At 44.0% G+C, this 21,937-nt stretch overlaps 1 protein-coding gene across 1 annotated transcript in view; it reads left to right on the top strand.

The window, feature by feature from the left end:
* The window catches only part of LOC109878148 (leucine-rich repeat and fibronectin type-III domain-containing protein 2), a 181,419-nt gene that overhangs the window by 140,723 nt on the left and 18,759 nt on the right, over positions 1-21,937 (top strand). The window contains exon 3 of the mRNA XM_031788437.1: positions 20,092-21,487. Coding sequence (XP_031644297.1) covers positions 20,112-21,487 — 1,376 coding nt within the window. The 5' untranslated portion in view covers positions 20,092-20,111. The remainder of the gene's footprint in view (positions 1-20,091; positions 21,488-21,937) is intronic.

The raw sequence follows: 21,937 nt of genomic DNA, 5'->3' as shown, positions 1-21,937 counted from the left end.
AGCACATTGGAATTGTCCCGAAAAGTGCAAACCCCACCAAGAAAGGGCCTCCCGAGTAGTGCAGTAGTCTAAGGCACTGCATCGTCACTAAAGATCCTGGTTCGATCCCAGGTTGTGTTGCTGCCAGCCATGACTGGGAGAGCCCTGAGGCCAGCGTCGTCCAGGTTTAGAGGAGGGCTTGGCCAACCGGGTTGTCCTTGTCCCATCGCGCTCTAGCGATTCCTGTGTACGGTGTTTCCTCCGACACATTGGTGCGGCTGGCTTCCAGGTTAAGTGAGCATTGTGTCAAGAAGCAGTGCTGCTTGGCGGTATCGTGTTTCGGAGGACACACTGCTCTTGACCTTCGCCTCTGGAGTGGGTCTAGGGTTTCTGGGATAATGGTGTTAATGTGAGCCATGACCAGCCTTTCAAAGCACTTCATGGCTACAGACGTTGGTCGGCGCGTGCTCACAGTACAATTCCTGGTAATCCGTCTGGCCCCGCGCCATTGTGAATGTTGACCTGTTTAAAGGTCTTACTCACATCGGCTGCAGAGAGCGTGATCACACAGTCTTCCGGAAATACTGATGCTCTCATGCATGTTTCAGTGTTATTTTCATCGAAGCGAGCATAGAAGTAGTTTAGCTATTCTAGTAGGCTCTTGTCACTAGGCAGCTCTCAGCTGTGCTTCCCTTTGTAGTCTGTAATGAAATGCAAGCTCTGCCACATCCGACGAGCTTCATAGACGATGTAGTATGATTCGATCTTTGTCCTGTATTGATGCTTTACCTGTTTGATGGTTCGTCGGAGGGCATAGCAGGATTTCTTATAAGCTTCGGGTTTAGAGTCTCGCTCTTAAGCTCTAAAAATCAAAGTCATCAGTTTTATATAATCTGTCTTTCTCATATGATCAAATAGCAGGAAGATATTGCACACATTAAACTGACCACTCCAGGTGAGAAGCGGTGTCTGTCATCACAACTGACAGCTCTCACAGCGGAAACCAGTCGGGGGTGAACTATGGTGTTCTGAGAGGGTCACGTAGCACGGAGTTCTGCTAATATTTCACCAGATTAATGTAGTACCACTAGAATTTGAAATGAGTGCGAAGTGAAAACTGATAGAGAACGTGATTGATGGCTGGAGAGGAAAAGGGCTGCCTACTGGGTAAATGGAGGGATTGAGTTCACTTTGATTGCATACATTTCTCCTTGCACCTGACAGTCTTGTTAATGAAGGTTCACATACTATAGACCAGAATGTCCATAGACTTAAACATCGGTATCTAATACTGGATAACACAAGACATTTTAAATACGGAGAGAGTACTGCACCTTCCATCTGTCTGCAAAATATTCTACAATGTCAAATTGGAAATATGAGGCCTGAAATGCATTGGTTTATGCAAGTTTAACATTTTTGTTTTATGAAGTTACATCTCAAATGTGCTGCGAATTGGTTTAATTGAATCTCAAATGCACTTTCTCCCCTTTAACCTGTTATGGCTGCATCCCTTTGTTCTCAATTTCTGCCTGAAGACATACCCTAATCTAACTGCCTGTAGCTCAGCCCCAGAGGCAAGGATATGCATATTCTTGGTATTATTTGAATGGAAACATTCTGAAGTTTGTGGAAATGTTAATTGAATGTAGGAGAATATAACACAGTAGATCTGGTGGAAGACAAGAGAAAGAAAGAGCATACGTTTTCTGTTTTTTATTGTTGTAGGATCATCTTTCACATGTACTAGAATAGCCACACAGTCAGATAGGAAGCTGGAGATAATTTTGATGGATAACACAGGAGGGCAACTGTAGGTGTGCAAAGTTTCAGACTTCAGACTGATAACTTCAGGAATGGGTGAGCTACATGACATGTAGCATGAAGTCACCCAGGTGTCCTACACAAGTTGCCCAAATGTACCCAAGTGGCCGAATTGGTGAAATGACCTATAACTATATACAGCAGTGCAAATAACTATATACAACATATCAAAAAGCAATTCTAACACACACACACAAAAAAAAATGTTTACAAAAATATTAGAAAATAAATATATTTTAAAAAACAATTCCTTGTTTGTAATCGCACGCGCAGGGAACTCCATTCTCGCCTTGACGGTCAGAGGAGTTGCTGTAAGGCTTTTTACGTGCAGCTGTATTTCGGAAAGTTGTAGTTTCAACGATTTCATTGAAGATATCATGGCGAATAAATCAGGAAAAGCGAAGTCAAAGTCTAAAGTGAAGGTAAGACAGATTTTTTTGTTTGAGGAATCTTGTGTTATGATTTAAAAAAAATCTGTCTCACTTTCACTTTTTCACTTTAGACTTTGACTTCGCTTTTCCTGATTTATTCGCCATGATATCTTCAATGAAATCGTTGAAACTACAACTTTCCGAAATACAGCTGCGCGTAAAAAGCCTTACAGCAGTTGCCTTACAGCAACTCCTCTGATCGTCATGGCGAGAATGGAGTTCCCTGCGCGTGCGATTACAAACAAGGAATTGTGGTCCAACCCAAAACCATTACATACTTTCGTTTACCTCAGCTCATTGGCTATCTACCCAGCTATATTTCAAGAAGATCAGTGGTCATTGGGCAGAAATATAGTCAATCAATGAAGCTTTGCTAAAATTATTGGTGCGTAAGGTAGCCATTGCTCATTGTCTTCAAATCAGTTCACTTCTGTCAATAGTCCCCGCAAAAAAAACAATGTCTTTGGCTGTGTTGCAAACATCCAGAGGAATGCACTGAAACCAACCATGACTAGATAAACGATTGTTTACGGTGTGTAATCACGTCGAATGCTCCGTAAAAAAATTGACCATTGACCATTCTGGTCAAACGGTTTCCAAAATGTTTCGATTTAGACTAGAAAAAATGGATTTTATCAAAGAAAACGGCACTTCATTTGATCACTGGGTCCCTCTGGAAGAGAAATAAGAGCAAGATATCAGAATGTAAGTCATAATTTTACCTTCAGATGTGAATGTGTAAAAACTGTCTAGGCGGAAAATGTTTCTGTTGTTGACTGCTCTTCTCAAACAAAATCATGGGATTTGTTCTCTGTAATAGCTATTTTAAATTGGAAAACGAGGTTTGATTACCAAGATTCTAATCTTTTGAAGGGTGTAAGACACTTGCATTTTCAAGAATGTTTAATGTTACGAAGTTGTATTTTTAGTTTTTAGTCACTCTGAAATTTCCCCTTTGGCCTAATTTTTCATATTGCTCATTAAGAATACTAGAGGTCATGACTGAAGCCAAACAAAAGGTGTGTTGGGGGTGTGGTTTGATGTGGGTACTGTACACACAGTACTTTCCCGGGAACAGGCCCAAATCCCCGTGAAGAGAAGACGGAGAAAAAGGGGGTGGAGGTCAGGCTGCCTTCTGAGAATTCGTAGGCCGAGCGAGTAAACCCCCAGTTGCATCCGGTCTATTGGCAAACATGCAATCATTGGAAAACAAAATCAATGATCTACGAGCAAGACTAAACTACCAACGGATCATTAAAAACTGTAATATCTTATGTTCCACCGAGTCGAGGTGGCGGTCTATGTATATTTGTAAACAACAGCTGGTACACAATATCTAAGGAAGTCTCTAGGTTTTGCTCACCTGAGGTAGAGTATCTCATGATAAGATGTAGACTACACTATCTACCTAGCTGTAGCTGTCTACATACCACCGCAGAGGTATGTAGGCTGGCAATCAGACCGTACTCAATGAGCTGTATACCGCCATAAGCAAACAGGAAAATGCTCATCCAGAGGCCTAGTGGCCAGAGACTTTAATGCAGGGAAACTTAGATCAGTTTCACCAAATTTCCACCAGCATGTTAAATATGAAACCAGAGGGGAAAAAAACTGAGACCACCTTTACTCCACACACAGAGACGCTTTACTCCACACAGCTCTCCCTCTCCCTGCATTTCTGACCATAATTATATCCTTCCAATTCCTGCTTACAAAAATTGAAGCAGGAGGCACCAGTGACTCGGTCAATAAAAAAGTGGTCAGATGACGCAGATGCTAAGCTACAGGACTGTTTCACAAGCACAGACTGGGATATATTCCGGGATTCTTCTGATGGCATTAAGGAGTACACCGCATCAGTCATTGGCTTCATGAATTAGTGCATCGATGACATCGTCCCCACAGTGACTGTACGTACATACCCCATCCAGAAGCCATGGATTACAGGCTACATCCGCACTGATATAAAGGGTAGAGCTGTCGCTTTCAAGGAGCTGGACTCTAAACCGGAAGTTTATAAGAAATCCCGCTATGCCCTCCGACGAAACATCAAACAGGCAAAGCGTCAATACAAGACTAAGATCAAATTGTGCTACACCGGCTCCGATGCTCGTCGGATGTGGCAGGGCTTGCAAACTATTACAGATTACAAAGGGAAGCACAGCCGAGCGCTGCCCAGTGACACGAGCCTACCAGACGAGCTAAATTACTTCTTCGCTCACTTCGAGGCAAGTAACACTGAAACATGAGAGCACCAGCTGTTCCAGACGACTGTGTGATCACGCTCTCTGCAGTCAATGTAAGAACTTTAACCAGGTCAACATTCACAAGGCCACAGGGCCAGACGGATTACCAGGATGTGTACTCCGAGGATGCGCTGACCAATTTGGCAAGTGTCTTCACTGACATTTTCAATCTCTAACAGTCTGAGTCTTTTAATACAAACATGTTTCAAGCAGACCACCATAGTCCGTGTTCCCAAGAACACTAAGGTAACCTGCCTAAAAGGCTACCGACCCGTAGCATTCATGTCTGTAGCCATGAAGTACTTTGACTCACATGGCTCACATCAACACCGTTATCCCAGAAACCTATCGCATCGCGTCCTAACAGATCCACAGATGATGCAATCTCTATTGCACTCCACACTGCCCTTTCCCACCTGGACAAAAGGAACACCTATGTGAGAATGCTATTCATTGACTACAGCTCAGTGTACAACACTATAGGGTAGGTAACAACACATCCGCCATGCTGATCTTCAACACGTGGGCCCATCAAGGGTGCGTGCTTAGTCTCCAACTGTACTACCTGTTGGGCTATGGGCTATGTACAGGTGCAGTGATCTGTAAGCTGCTCTGACAGCTGGTGCTTAAAGCTAGTGAGGGAGATGTGAGTCTCCAGCTTCAGAGATGTTTGCAATTTGTTCCAGTCATGGGCAGCAGAGAACTGGAAGGAAAGACGACTAAAGGAGGAATTGGCTTTGGGAGTGACCAGTGAGATATATCTGCTGGAGCGCGTGCTGCTATGGTGACCAGTGAGCGGAGATAAGGAGGGGCTTTACCTAGCAGAGACTTGCAGATAACCTGTAGCCAGTGGATTTGGCGACGAGTATGAAGCGAGGGCCAACCAACGAGAGCGTACAGGTCGCAATGGTGGTTAGTGTATTGGGCTTTGGTGACAAAACGGATGGCACTGTGATAGAGTGCATCCAGTTTGTTGAGTAGAGTGTTGGAGGCTATTTTATAGATGACATCACCGAAGTCGAGTATCGGTAGGATGGTCAGTTTTTCGAGGGTATGTTTGGCAGCATGAGTGAAGGATGCTTTGTTGCGATATAGGAAGCCGATTCTAGATCTAATTTTGGATTGGAGATGCTTAATGTGAGTCTGGAAGGAGAGTTTACAGTCTAACCAGACACCCAGGTATTTGTAGTTGTCCACGTATTGTAAGTCAGAGCCGTCCAGAGTAGTGAGAGTAGTGATGCTGGAAGGGCGGGCAGGTGCGGGCAGTGATCGATTGAATAGCATGCATTTAGTTTTATTTGCGTTTAAGAGCAGTTGGAGGCCACGGAAGGAGAGTTGTATGGCATTGAAGCTCGTCTGGAGGTTAGTTAACACAGTGTCCAAGGAGGGGCCAGAAGTATACAGAATGTTGTCGTCTGCGTAGAGGTGGATCAGAGAATCACCAGCAGCAAGAGCAACATCATTGATGTATACAGAAAAGAGAGTCGGCCTGAGAATTGAACCCTGTGGCACACCCATAGAGACTGTCAGAGGACTGGACAACATGCCCTCCGATTTGACACACTGAACTCTTATCAGAGAAGTAGTTGGTAAACCAGGTGAGGCAATCATTTGAGAAACCAAGGCCGTCGAGTCTGCCAATAAGAATATTGTGATTGACAGAGTCGAAAGCCTTGGCCAGGTCGATGAATACTGCTGCACAGTAATGTCTCTTATCGATGGCGGTTACGATATTGTTTAGAACCTTGAGCGTGGCTGAGGTGCACCCATGACCAGCTCTGAAACCAGATTGCATAGCGGAGAAGGTATGGTGGGATTCGAAATGGTCAGTAATCTGTTTGTTAACTTGGCTTTCAAAGACCTTAGAAAGACAGGGTAGGATAGATATAGGTCTATAGAAGTTTGGGTCTAGAGTGTCACCCCCTTTGAAGAGGGGGATGACCATGGCAGCTTTCCAATCTTTGGGAATCTCAGACGATACGAAAGAGAGGTTGAACAGGCTAGTAATAGGGGTTGCAGATATTTTTTGAAAGAGAGGGTCCAGATTGTCTAGCCCGGCTGATTTGTAGGGGTCCAGATTTTGCAGCTCTTTCAGAACATCAGCTATCTGGATATGGGTAAAGGAGAAATGGTGAGGCTTTGGCGGGTTGCTGTGGAGGGTGCCGGGCAGTTGACCGGGGTAGGGGTAGCCAAGTGGAAAGCATGGCCAGCCGTAGAGAAATGCTTATTGAAATTCTCAATTATAGTGGATTTATCGGTGGTGACAGTGTTTCCTAGCCTCAGTGGGCAGCTGGGATAAGGTTCTCTTATTCTCTATGGACTTTACCTACATGGCCCCACACGTACCTCTAGGGGTACCATCCCCCACTGCTCAACTGACACAGTGGCGCACAGAACGCAAAAATATTCTTAGAAATATTTAACCTCCACACATTAACAAGTCCAATAGCTCAAATGAAAGATAAACACCTTGTTCATCTAGCCAGCAAGTCAGATTTCTAAAATGTTTTACAGCGAAAACATAGCACATATTTATGTCAAACCACCACCAAAAGATAGGCTAATTTACATAGCCATTTTGTAGAACAATAGATGCAATCACAAAAGCAGGATTAAAAGAAAAATAATTCACTAACCTTTTGAAAATCTTCATCAGATGACAGGAATAGGACATGTTATACAGTACATTTATGTTTTTTTCAATAATATGCTATTTATATCCATAAATCACGGTTTACATTGAACGTCATGTTCAGAAAATGCTACTACAATGTCCGGAGAAATTATGATAACTCTGCCAGATAACAGAAATACACATCATACACGTTGACTAAATATACATGTTCTACATATAGTTAGAAAGATACACTTCTTCTTAATAAAACAGCTGTGTTACATTTATTTTTAACGTTACAGAATTCGTTCACTTGTCAATAATATGAGACGGCGCTCATAGATTAGCAATATGGCATCGCTATTTCGGAGTCCACAGAAACACATAATAACCACATAAATATTCCCTTACCTTTGCAGTTGTTCGATCAGAAGTCGTGGAAGAAGTCATACTTACCAAAACCAGCGTTTGCCTTTCAAATGTGTGTCTTTGGGTTATCAAACGCGACTAATTTCGGCTGAAAAGCACTCAAAAATCTATGGGTTGCGCATCAAAACTTCAAAATTACATATTATATGTCGACTAAACTGGTCAAACTAAGTTCAGATTCGAGCTAAAACATGTTATAATCATATATAAAAATCCTTAGCTCGAAAGGACAAGCCTATATCGTTTGGTGGATCTTGGAACAAAGAGAGAAAAAGGCAGAGGCGCGCACGTATTATTGCGTGACCCGAGGGTTTCGTCCCGCCAAAGGGTGAGGGAGCGCGCAATCTTCACAATGAAGCGCCCCATTGAAAGAGGACATCGCGCTGAAGAGATAGAAACTGTTCCCAGATCTGTAGCTGGTTGGGAAGGGTGGGGGCGATGACGTCAAAGTTGGGCCAACTTTTCTGATGACAGAAAGAGTTTGGAAGAATGGCTGCCCTGTGAGTTCTGCTTTACATAGAGACATAATTTGATAATTTGAACGGTTTTAGAAGCTTTAGAGTGTTTTCTATTCAATAATATTTATTATATGCATATATTAGCAATTTTTTACAGATTTCTTGTCAGTTTACTATGGGCACGCATTCCTCCGAAGGGGGCAGTATTCTGCCATAGCCTTAACAGTGTCCCAGAACTTTTTTGAGTTAGTACAACAGGATGCAAATTTCTGTTTGAGAAAGCTTGCCTTAGCTTTTCTAACTGCCTGTGTATATTTGTTCCTAACTTCCCTGAAAAGTTGCATATCACGGGGGCTATTCGATGCTAATGCAGAACGCCACAGAATGTTTTTGTGCTGGTCAAGGGCAGACAGGTCTGGAGTGAACCAAGGACTATATCTATTCCTAGTTCTAAATGTTTTGAGAGGGGCATGCTTATTTAAGATGGTGAGGAAGGCACTTTTAAAGAATAGCCAGGCATCATCTACTGACGGGATGAGGTCAATGTCTTTTCAGGATACCCCTGCCAGGTCGATTTAGAAACGCCTGCTCGCAGAAATGTTTCAGGGAGTGTTTGACAGTGATGAGGGGTGGTCGTTTGGTTCCAGACCTATTACGGATGCAGGCAACGAGGCAGTGATCGTTGAGATCTTGATTGAAAATAGCAGAGGTGTATTTGGAGGGCGAGTTAGTTAGGATGACTAAGGGTGCCCGTGTTTACTGATTTGGGGTTGAACCTTGTAGGTTCATTGATAATTTGGGTGAGATTGAGGGCATCAAGCTTAGTTTGTAGGATGGCCGGGGTGTTAAGCATGTCCCAGTTTAGATCACCTAGTAGCACGAGCTCAGAAGATGGATGGGGGGCAATCAATTCACATATGGTATCGAGGGCACAGCTGGGGGCAGAGGGAGGTCTATAGCAAGCGGCAACATTGAGAGACTTGTTTCTGGAAGAAGGAGGAGAAGTAGGATAAGGGTATGGCTAAAGACTATACGAACTGGCCGTCTAGCACGTTCAGAACAGAGAGTAAAAGGAGCAGGTTTCTGGGCACGATAGCATAGATTCAAGGCATAGTGTACAGACAAAGGTAAGGTAGGATGTGAGTACATTGGAGGTAAAGGCATTGAGTAATGAAGAGAGAGATATAGTCTCTAGAGATGTTTAAACCAGGTGATGTCATCGCATATGTAGGAGGTGGAACAACATGGTTGGTTAAGGCATATTGAGCAGGGCTAGAGGCTCTACAGTGAAATAAGACAGTAATCACTAACTAGGACAGTAATGGACAAGGCATATTGATAGAGAGGCATGCGAGAGAGAGGCATGCGTAGCCAAGTGAACATATGGGTCCAGTGAGTGTTTGGGCTGGCTGAGGACACGGCGATTCAGACAGTTAGCAGGCCAATGCTAACAAGCTAGCAGCTAGTAGACCGGGGCAAGCTAGCAGTTAGCAGGCCGGGTTAGCAAGCAATCAGTTAGCATGGGCTAGCAGTTACAGACCGGGCAGGTAAGCTAGCAGTTAGCCGACCGATTTAGCAAGCAAGCAGATAGCAGGGGCTAGAAAGTTAGCCTTTGGTGGACGTCGCAGTGGGGGTAAGTCTGTTTTTGCCTATTCGTGCGGTGACGTCGATAGACCAGCCGTGGAATTAGTAGGGTTCCAAGTAGCTCTAGGTAGCTAGCAGGCCTAGCTGGTTAGCATAATGGGCCTTCAGCAGGCGTCGCGCCTGAGGGGCCTGTTGGGAGTGCTCGGGCAGATTATGTAGGGATCTGCGTGGTTCCATGCCCGTACCGGCTGTAGAAGGGGTCCGGATATTGTAGCCCAGGAGTATACTTCGGTGGTAGCCCAGGAGTACACTTCGGTGGTAGCACTAAAGCCCTGGCCGGGCTAGCTTCAAGCTAATTTGTGCTTGCTCTGGGATGGAAACGCTAGCCAGGAGTAGTCACCCGGGATGTTCAGTTTGCGGTAGGAATCTGGGGATAAAAATAACAGGTCCGTTATGCTCTGGTTAGAGTCCCGTTGTTCGAACTGACGAGAGCTTTCCGAGCTGAAGGTTAGCTGATGACAATGGTTCGCTGGCAATGGTTTGCTGACTGATAACTGGTAGGTAGCTGGCTAGCTTCAGTTAAGGGATTCCAGATCCGAAGTAAATATAAATACTTTAGGAAAAAAAAGCAGATCCTGGGTGAGGCGGGTTGCAGGAGAGTATTTAGATGTTGAGGTTTAGCAAAATATTTTAAAGGATATGTGACGAAAAATATGTAAAACGATATATACAAGGGACACGACATGACAAAGACGTCTGACTGCTACGCCATCTTGGATTGACATGTTGTCTCAGGGCAATTGGGCAGCTTTGGCAAAAGTGGGCATGTAAGTAATCCATACCCAACTCTCAAGTATGTCGTGATGCACTCAGTTTTGGACGAGACTGACTTTATGACCAACATTATCCTATTTACACTTTGTAGTCAATTTTGACACTAGAAGAAATGTTTCTGACTCATATCGATGTCACATAGGCTGTTTTCCAAGGGAGAAGTTTATTTTTTGGGGCAGTTGCTCTTTAACAGCTCTCTTCAGAGCTTGTAACTGATACAAATCAGAGGAAACGATGTCCCCAAAAAAGAACCCATTGCCTAATTAAGAACCATTTGAATCCTGTAATTTCTTTGTTTCAAAATAGTTGGGCTTGATCACATAGTGCTGCAATAACCTTGCCAGCTCCGGCGCATTACTTTGGTGTGAAACAAATCATAAGCTAATGACAATCTAAAATAAAGCTCTGGCTTTGCTCCCCTTCTAACATGATTCTAACAACTGCCTTGCCTTTCCTCTATGGTTTTCTCCTTGGTAACTGTGGATTCCCCATAATTGAAATGCTCATTCCTCCAATTATATCTGTGTGACACTCAGTCCAAATGTGGCGGTGCTAAATGGCATAATTGAACAACTGGTATTGGCAAGAAGTGAGGTTGTCACATATAATGCCTCACAATTATGAGTTATTGAAAACCACCTTATACAGGCGAAGGGGGCAGTGCAGGTGGTAGACAATAAGGAGTGGTTGTTTGGTGCACCGCATTTTCAAAAGTGGAATAAAAGATGATAGCGATGACTTATGCCTTGAATCTATCAAATTAAGACGACTATCACTTGAACCAGAAACTCGAGGCAGGCGATCACAGCAGCCTACCTATATGTTACTCCAGGGCCTGGCTTGGAAGTAACGAATGGCCCAGTTAAAATAGCTGATTTAAAATATATTAAAAGTTTTGTGTGCATTTGGAATTAATTAAACGGCGTCAGAGGAAGCCAAATGTGGCCATACATTTGTCTAAGGCGTAGATGAGTCAGCCCAGCAAACTGGGAACATTCTCAGAACAGTAGCTAAGAATCCCATTTAGTTCTAGTTCAGGTTTTATCTAACACTACGATGATAATAAATAGATAAAATATAATTGGAATGTTATCCTAACATTCACTGGAGAGGCGACGGTCAAGAGCCGGGCATCCTCCGAAACACAACACAAACAAGCCGCACTGCTTCTTGACACAATGCCCACCTAACCCGGAAGCCAGCCGCACCAATGTGTCAGAGGAAATATCGTACACCTGCCGACCGTGTCATCGTGCACTGCTTCTGGCCCGATACAGGAGTCGCTAGTGCGCGATGGGACAAGGACATCCCTGCTGGCCTAACCCTCCCCTAAACCCGGACGACGCTAGGCCAATTGTGCGCCGCCCCATGGGTCTCCCGGTCGCGGCCGGCTGTGACAGAGCCTGGACTCTAACCCAGAATCTCTAGTGGCACAGCTAGCACGATGATCCAGTGCCCTGAGCCACTCGGGAGGCCCTATAACACATTTAATCTGTTCTTTAAAGGTACCCAGAATGTTTCATTAGCTTGTGGGAACGTTGTTGAAAAATCAAAAAAGATGTTCCCAAAACACAAAAACTATCCAGTTGTGCAGATGATTCTACAATGTTTATTTTGTTGTTGAAAAGAAATTCACCTGATGTTACAAGAACTTTCCCAGAACACAGTTTGTATGTTCTTTAAAGGTTCCCAGAATGTTTTATTAGGTTGTGGCAACATTGTGGGGACAAATGTGATGAAGAAAGAAAATTATAAAATACAGCGTTACAAGTACACACCATATGAAGAAGATGTGAACATTTTGTTAACTGTTCTGAATCATTATTGACCATATTTGACTGGGGGAAAAAACACAAGGCCACAACTATCTCCTGGTGGAATAGAGTGTTAATGATCCGTCTTGGGAACCAAACCTTGCATGTTCACTCCTGACATCTTCAGATCGTCAACATATGAAGTGTAAAAAATATGATTATGTTTGTATGAATAAATGCAGTTCAAATGTCCTGACAGAGAGGGCTGCATCGCTTATGTATTATTCTTACAATGTGTTATTACATACAGCCGGGAAGATCTATTGGATAGAGCGATGTCAACTTACCAGCACTACTACCAGGAATACGACTTTCCCAAATCAGATCCTTTGTCCGAACCACCCAGGGCATTTGAAATGATTCTGAGGCTGACCCAAAACAACACCGCCTGAGAAGAGGAAGACGAAGCGGTCTTCTGGTCAGACTTCGGAGGTGCGCACACCACCCATTGCTTCCGAGTACATTACTTGCTAATGTCAAGTCTCTAGATAGCAAGGGTTGCTTTCCAGAGAAACATCAGGGATTGTAACAAACTCTGTATCACAGAAACATGGCTCTCTCGGGATATACAGCCACCTGGAATTCTTTGTGCATTGCACCGACAGGACCAAACATCTCTCTAGGAAGAAGAATGTCGACCATATTATCTCTCAAGAGAATTCTCCTCGGTTATTATCCCCCCCTCAAGCCGATAACACGATGGCCCTCAAGGAAATAAGGAAATTCACTGAACTTTACACAAACTGGAAACCATATATCCTGAGAATGCATTTATTGCAGCTGGGAATTTTAACAATGCAAATTTGAGAACAAGACTACCTAAATTCTATCATCCTATCGACTGTAGCACTTGCGCTGGAATAACACTGGACCATTGTTACTCTAACTTCCGCGATGCATACAAGGTCCTCCCCCACCTTTCTTTTGACAAATCTTACCGTGACTCCATCTTTCACCTCCCTTCCTTTAGGCAGAAACTCAAGTAGGAAGTCCACGTGCTAAGGACTATGGCCGAATACAAACAGTGTAGTTATTCCCTCCGCTAGGCAATCACATAAGCAAAATGTCAGTATAAAGACAAAGTGGAGTTGCAATTCACCGGCTCAGACACAAAGTGTATGTGGCAAGGTCTACAAACAATCACAGACTACAAAAGGAAAACTAGCCACGTCACTGACACCGACGTCTTGCATTCAGACAAACTAAACACCTTCTTTCCCGCTTTTGAGGATAATACAGTGCTATCGATGTGGACCGCTAACAAGGACTGTGGGCTCTCCTTCTCAGTGGCTGACGTGAGTAAGACATTTAAATGGGTTAACCCTTGCATGGCTGCCGACCCAGATGGCATCCCTAGCCGCGTCCTCAGAGCATGCGCAGACCAGATGGCTGGTGAGTTGACGGACACATTCAATCTCTCCCTATCCCAGTCTGCTGTCCCCACATGCTTCAAGATGGCCACCATTTTTCTTGTACCCAAGAATGCAAAGGTAACTGAACTAAATGAGCACTTCTGTCATCATGAAGTGCTTTGAGAGACTAGTCAAGGATCATAACACCTCCACCTTACCCGACACCCTAGACTCACTTCAACTTGCTTACCATCCCAATAGGTCAACAGGCAATGCAATCACCATCACACTGCACACTGCCCTATCCCATCTGGACAAGAGAAATACTGTACCTGTGTGAGAATGCTGTTCATTGAGTATAGCTCAGCATTCATAGAATCCATAGTACCCTCCAAGCCCATCATTAAGCTTGAGGCCCTGGGTCTAAACCTCGCCTTGTGCAATTGGGTCACGGACTTCCTGACGGGCCCCAGGTGGTGATTGTAGGAAACAACATCTCCGCTTCGCTGATCCTCAACACTGGGGCCCCACAAGGGTGCGTGCTCAGCCCCCTCCTGTACTACCTTTTCACCCATGAATGCGTGGTCTTGCATGCCTCCAACTCAATCATCACGTTTGCAGATGACACAACAGTAGTAGGCTTGATTACCAACAACGACGAGACAGCCTACAGGGAGGACGTGAGGGCTCTCAGAAGGAGATGATTGTGGACTTCAGGAAACAGCAGAGGGAGCACCCCCCTATCCACATCAACGGGACAGTAGTGGAGAAGGTGGAATGTTTTAAGTTCATCGGTGTGCACATCACGGACAAACTGAAATGGACCACCCACATAGACAGTGTAGCGAAGAAGGCGCAACAGCACCTCTTCAATCGCAGCAGGCTGAAGAAATGTGGCTTGTCACCTACATCCTCACAAACTTTTATAGGTGCACAATTGAGAGCATCCTGTCAGGCTGTATCACCGTCTGGTACGGAAACTGTACCACCCTCAACTGCAGGGCTCTCCAGAGGGTTGTGTGGTCTGCAAAATTCATCAACAGGGGCAAACTACCTGCCCTCCAGGAAACCTACCAACCACCCGAGCCACTGCCTGTTCGCCCCGCAACCATTCAGAAGGCGAGGTCAGTAAAGTTACATCAAAGCTGGGACCAAGAGACTGAAAAAAAGCTTATTTCAAGGCCATCAGACTGTTAAACAGCCTTTACTAACACAGAGAGTCTGCTGCCTACATACAGACTTAGAATTATTGGCCACTTTATTAAGTGGATCACTAGTTACTTTAATAATGCCGCTTTAATGTTTACATATCTTGCATTACTCATCTCTTATGTATATACTGTATTTTATACCATCTACTGCATCTTGCCAATGCTGCTCTGTCATTGCTCATCCATATATTTATAAACTCAAAAAAAGAAACGTCCTCTCTGTCAACTGCATTTATTTTCAGCAAACTTAACATCTGTAAATATTTGTACGAACATAACAAGATTCATTAACTGAGACATAAAGTGAACAAGTTCCACAGATATGTGACTAACAGAAATGGAATAATGTGTCCCTGAACAAAGGGGGATCAAAATCAAAAGTAACAGTCAGTATCTGGAGTGGCCACCAGCTGCATTACGTACTGCAGTGCATCTCCTCCTATTGGACTGCACCAGATTTGCCAGTTCTTGCTGTGAGATGTTACCCCACTCTTCCACCCGGACATTTATGGGGGGAATGGCCCTAGCCCTCATCCGCCGATCCAACAGGTCCCAGACGTGCTCATTGTTATTGAGATCCAGGCTCTTCGCTGGCCATGGCAGAACACGGACAATCACGCACAGAATGAGCAGTATGACTGGTGGCATTGTCATGCTGGAGGGTCATGTCAGGATGAGCTTGCAGGAAGGGTACCACATGAGGGAAGATGGTAATGCACAGCGTTGAGATTGCCTGCAATGACAACAAGCTCAGTCCGATGATGCTGTGACACACCGTCAACGACCATGACGGACCCTCCACCTCCAAATTGATCCCGCTCCAGAGTACAGGCCTCGGTGTAACGCTCATTCCTTCGACGATAAACTTGAATCTGACCATCTCCCCTGGTAAGACAAAACCGCAACTCATTAGTGAAGAGCACTTCTTGTCAGTCTGGTCCAGCGACGGTGGGTTTGTGCCCATAGGCGACGTTGTTGCTGGTGATGTCTGATGAGGACCTGCCTTACACCAGGCCTTCAAGCTGTCCAGTTTCTCTCAGCCTATTGCAGACAGTCTGAGCACTGATGGAGGGATTGTGCGAAACAGTGTTGAAACCCATTACAATGAAGATCTGTGAAATTAATTGGATTATAACGAATTATCTTTGAAAGACAGGGTCCTGAAAAGGGATGTTTCTTTTTTTACTGAGTTTATATTCTTATTCCAATCCTTTACTTAGATTTGTGATTATTAAATACTTGTTGTGGAATTGTTAGATTACTTGTTAGATATTGCTGCACTGTCAGAACTTGAAGCACAAGCATTTCGCTACACTCGCAATAACATCTGCTAACCATGTGTATGTGAATAAAATTTGATTTGAATGAAATTAGAATTCCATATAATATGTTTCTATATCACCTACAATATTTACCATTACATCTGGAGAGAAACATAATGGAGATGCATCCAATTTTGCTTTAAGGATATACACATTTGCACAATGAGAATGTTGTGGTAATATTAGGTAAAACGTTAATATAACATTCTGAATGTTCTTGAAATGTTCTGAGGACCTCAAAGACAAGGTAAAACGTATATTGTGTGAACACCAATGGAATATTATGTTAAATCTCAAACAAATATGCTGACTCATTTCAGAAACTGACTCATTTCATTGTTACATGTAATGTGCATCCTAACTTTAACATTATATGAATGTCATCACAACTGATCATTTTTTTGTGTTTTGAGAACCTATCTCTTGTAATGTACCCACACTGTTCCCACAACCTAAAGGAATGTTTTAGGAACTTTTAAAGAATATAGAACATTTGTTCTGGGAATGTTCTTGCAAAATCAGGAAAATGTTTTTTTGCAACCAAATAGAAACATTATATACTGAACAAAAATATAAAACGCAACATGCAACAATTTCTAAGATTTTGCTGAGTTACAGTTCATATATAGAAATCATTCAATTTAAATAAATAAATTAGCCCCTAATGGATTCCACAAGACTGGTCAGGGGAGCAGCCATGGGTGGGCCTGCAAGGGCATAGGCCAACCCACTGGGGAGCCAGGCCCAGCCAATCAGAATAAATTTGTCCCCAGAAAAGGGTTTTATTACAGACAGAAACACTACTCCACAAGCCCCCCGACCCCCTCTGATGATCCCGCAGGTGACGAAGCCAAATGTTGAGGTCCTGGGCTGGCATGGTTACACATGGACTCTGGTTGTTAGGTCTGTTGGACGTACTGACACATTCTCTGAAATGACATTGGAGGCGGCTTATGGTCGAGAAATGAACATTCAATTCTCTGGCAACAGCTCTGGTGGACATCCCTGAAGTCAGCATGCTAATTGCACGCTCCCTCAAAACATGAGACATCTGTGGCATCGGAAGATTACATACACATGTTGGAGTCAATAAAACAAATTTTTCAAACACTTCACAAATTTCTTGTTTTGGCAAATCGGTTAGGACATCTACTTTGTGCATGACACAAGTCATTTTTCCAGCAATTGTTTACAGACAGATTATATCACTTATCATTCACTGTACCACCATTCCAGTGGGTCAGAAGTTTACATACACTAAATTGACTGTCCCTTTAAACAGCTTGGAAAATTCCAGAAAATGATGGCATGGCTATAGAAGCTTCTGATAGGCTAATTGACATAATTTGTGTCAATTGGAGGTGTACCTGTGGATGAATTTCAAGGCCTACCTTCAAACTCAGTGCCTCTTTGCTTGACATCAGAAAAATAATTGTAGACCTCCACAAGTCTGGTTCATCCTTGGGAGCAATTTCCAAATGCCTGATGGTGCCACGTTCATCTGTACAAACAATAGTATGCAAGTATAAACACCTTGGGACCACACAGCCATCATACTGGTCAGGAAGGAGACGTTGTGGGACCTTGTGAACCTTGTGAAGGACCTTGTGAAGATGCTGGAGAAAACAGGTACAAAAGTATCGTTATCCACAGTAAAACGGGTCCTATTTCGGCATAAATTGAAAGCCAGACTACGGTTTGCAACTGCACATGGGGACAAAATATCATCCTTTTTGGATAAATGTCCTCTGTTCTGATGAAACAAAAATATAACTGTTTGTGTTTGGAGGAAAAAGGGGGAGACTTGCAAGCCGTAGAACACCATTCCAACCGTGATACAAGGGGGTGGCAGCATCATGTTGCGTGGGAGCTTTACTGCAGGGGGACTTGTGCGCTTCACAAATAGATGGAATCATGAGGTAGGGAAATTATGTGGATATATTGAAGCAACATCTCAAGACATCAGTCAGGAAGTTAAAGCTTGGTCGCAAATGGGTCTTCCAAATGGACAATGACCCCAAGCATATTTCCAAAGTTGTGGCAAAATGGACAACAAAGTCAAGGTATTGGAGTGGCCATCACAAAGCCCTGAACTGAATCCTAAAGAACATTTGTGTTCAGAACTGAAAAAGCATGTGCGAGCAAGGAGGCCTACTAACCAGACTCAGTTACACCAGCTTTGTGATGAAAGAAATAAAAGCTGAAATAAATCTCTACCATTATTCTGACATTTCACAATCTTAAAATAAAGTGGTGATCCTGACTGACCTAAGACAAGCAATTGTTACTGGGATTAGATGTCAGGAATTGTGAAAACTGAGTTTTAAATGTATTTGGCTATGGTGTATGTAAACTTCTGACTTCAACTGTATCTCTGTAGAACTGTGATCCACTGTAACCTGACCCTCACAGGCCAGTAATGACAATGCTGTGTAATCAGCTAATTTGATATATCACAACTGTCAGGTGGATGGATTATCTTGGCAAATTATTAAATGCTCACTAACAGGGATGTAAACAAATCTATGCCCAGAATGAGAGAAACAAGCTTTTTGTGCGTATGGACATTTTCTGGGATATTTTTTTTCAGCTCATGAAACACCTGCACTTTACACGTTGCGTTTGAGTGGCGCAGTGGACTAAGGCACTGCATTGAAGTTGCTAGGTGTGCCACGAGTTCCTTGCTCTCTAGCGACTCCTGTGGCGGGCCGGGAGCCGACACGATCACCAGGTGTACGGTGTTTCCTCCAAAACATTGGTGTGGCTGGCGTCCGGGTTAAGCGGGCATTGTCAAGAAGCAGTGCGGCATAGTTGGGTTGTGTTTCGGAGGGCGCATGGCTCTCGACCTTCGTACGGGAGTTGCGGAGACAAGACTATAACTACCAATTGGATACCATGGGGAGAAAAAGGGGTAAAGTAAAAAATGTAATAATCAGCTGCTCTGGGAAAGTTCTTGAAACATCAGGTGAATGTTTTTCTATATTCATCACCACGACTGGACAGTTGTTTTGAGAACATTTGCTCTGAGAACATTCATAGAACCAATTTTGGTTTGCTGGGAGGGCTGCTTAGATATTCACATGAGCATGAAGGGTGTCTACATGGCCCGACACCTGACCAAATTTCATACTGTAGCATCTTCTCAGGGTGAGGGAGAGAGAAGAAGGGAGGGAGAGAGAAAGAGATCAAAGTGAGGAACAGTGTTAGTGTAGAGAGAGAGTTTGAGAGAGAGATTTGCTATTTGACTCCTGCTGGGTGGAATAATATTCAATTATTATGCTCCTCAATTTTTGACTTATCATGTCTAGCATGTTGGGCTAGTGTGACCAGTGCAGTTAAAGCTAGAACTACTGTAGTTGCTCCTGCTCAACAACAGTAATTTAAAACGTTTAGATTCATTTTAAGTGCCTAAACAACATCTTATTAGCAATTGGGTCATTGTAAATGTATAATCAGAACTAAAAACTACTTTGAAAAAGCAATTCACAACCAGGTTATTAACAAAGTTAATTAAAATGCAGTTGTCCTTGCACTGCAAGAATGGACTAAATTATGAGATTATATAATTGTGAAACAAAATGAGACTTACAGTAACAGTGTATTTATTTAAACATGCTTTCAAACATGCAGAAATAGTATGCATTTGTATGTCCTGGTTACTGATTTGGTTTGAATATTCCCTAGGTATGATGTGACTGGGACTCATGCACAGTACATACTGTAAATTAATAGCTGTGATAGACACAGATAGAGAAAATTGCCTGTAAACCTGCTTACTAACATAGTGCCATTGCAAATAGTAACCAACTGCACATGGTTCCTCTCATATTGGTGGTCCTAATGTGTCTTTATTTTACTGAATAAAGGTCTGAGTGTGATGAACTTTAGACCACTGATGAAAGTATGTAATTGAATTATCTGTCAGGTCCTTCATCATTATTTGGACGAAATGATCTTACCATGCTCTTCCCTTCTCTCCTCTGTATTTCGTAGGTCCCTGCATATGATCTACCATGGACAAAGTGCTCAGCAGCCTCCTGCTTCTGGGAACTGCAGTGATGATGGCCCATGCATGCCCCAAGTACTGTGTCTGCCAGAACCTGTCTGAGTCCCTGGGTACCCTCTGCCCATCCAAAGGCTTGCTCTTCGTACCACTGGACATAGACCGGCGGACCGTAGAGCTCCGCCTGGGCGGCAACTTCATCCTCAAGGTCACACCGCAGGACTTTGCCAACATGACGGGCCTGGTGGACCTCACCTTGTCCCGCAACACCATCAGTGCCATCCTGCCTTTCTCCTTCCTCGACCTGGAGACCCTGCGCTCCCTGCACCTGGACAGCAACCGCCTGACCGAGCTGGGACCAGACGACCTGCGTGGCCTTGTCAACCTGCAGCACCTCATCCTCAACAACAACCAGCTCAACCGCATCTCCAAGGTGGCTTTTGATGATCTGATGCTGACACTGGAAGACCTGGACCTGTCCTACAACAACTTGCGGGGTGTACCTTGGGAGTCCATCTGCAAGATGGTCAACCTCCACCAGTTGAGTCTTGATCATAACCTCATCTCGCACATCGCAGAGGGGACATTTACGGACCTGGACAAGCTGGCGCGCCTGGACCTCACGTCCAACCGTCTCCAGAAGCTCCCGCCAGACCCCATCTTCACCCGTTCCCAGACTAACTTAATACTGACCACTCCCTACGCCCCTCAGCTTTCCCTGAGCTTTGGGGGAAACCCCCTGCATTGCAACTGTGAAGTGCTTTGGCTCCGGAGGCTGGACAGAGAGGACGATATGGAGACCTGCGCTTCCCCTCCCAGTCTAAAGGGACGCTACTTTTGGTCCGTTCGGGAAGAAGAGTTTGTCTGTGAACCGCCCCTGATCACCCAACACACGCACAAGTTGTTAGTCCTGGAGGGCCAAACAGCTAGCCTACGCTGCAAAGCTATCGGCGACCCAATGCCGATCATACACTGGGTCGCCCCAGACGACCGTTTGATTAGCAATTCGTCCCGAGCGACCGTGTACGATAACGGCACCCTGGATATTACCATCACCACGTCCAAGGATTACGGCACCTTCACTTGCATCGCAGCCAACGCAGCAGGGGAATCGACTGCCTCTATAGAACTATCCATCATTCAACTGCCACACCTCAGCAATGGTACCAACCACACCGCACAGCCCAAGTCCCGGCTCTCGGATATCACCAGCTCTACCAAGACCAGTAAGGGGGAGTCCAAGCCTCTACCGGAAAAGGTGGTATCTGTATCGGAGGTGTCTGCATCCTCTGCTCTGGTCAAGTGGACTGTTAGCAAAACAGCACCCAAGGTCAAGATGTACCAGCTCCAGTACAACTGCTCCGAAGATGAAGTCCTGATTTACAGGTAAAAAACATTGTGACTTTTTTAAAATTAAAACATTTTTTAAAACTTTTATTTTAATAGACTTGAGGGTTTGATGAGAGGTGGTTGCAATATCACAATACAGTTTAACAAATCCCTAGGGTCCCCATTTGCCTTTAGAACTTTACAACACTTCAGTTGTACGTAACCAGTCTGTCGCCAATTAATTGTTAACTACATCCGACATGTAGCCTACTGCTCCTATGTGTTATCCAAAGAGTATTGATAGCATGTCCTCTTGACACTTTCCTCAATGTTAGCTTTTGATATCCCATTGCAGACAAGCACTGACCAAGGCACTTCAACAAAAAAAATGTATCAAAGTGAAACCAGCCACAAAAATAATCCAACTATTTAATAGTTTATTCCTGCAATCCTAACAAAGAGGATTTTTCTAAATGTTCTTTCAACTATTTATCTCAATCCCAATTC

This window comes from Oncorhynchus kisutch, linkage group LG14 (genome assembly GCF_002021735.2).
Source record: "Oncorhynchus kisutch isolate 150728-3 linkage group LG14, Okis_V2, whole genome shotgun sequence".
NCBI classification, from domain to species: Eukaryota; Metazoa; Chordata; class Actinopteri; order Salmoniformes; family Salmonidae; genus Oncorhynchus; species Oncorhynchus kisutch.
The sequence above is the reverse complement of the archived record's forward strand: the minus strand, read 5'-3'. Positions and strand labels throughout refer to the sequence as shown.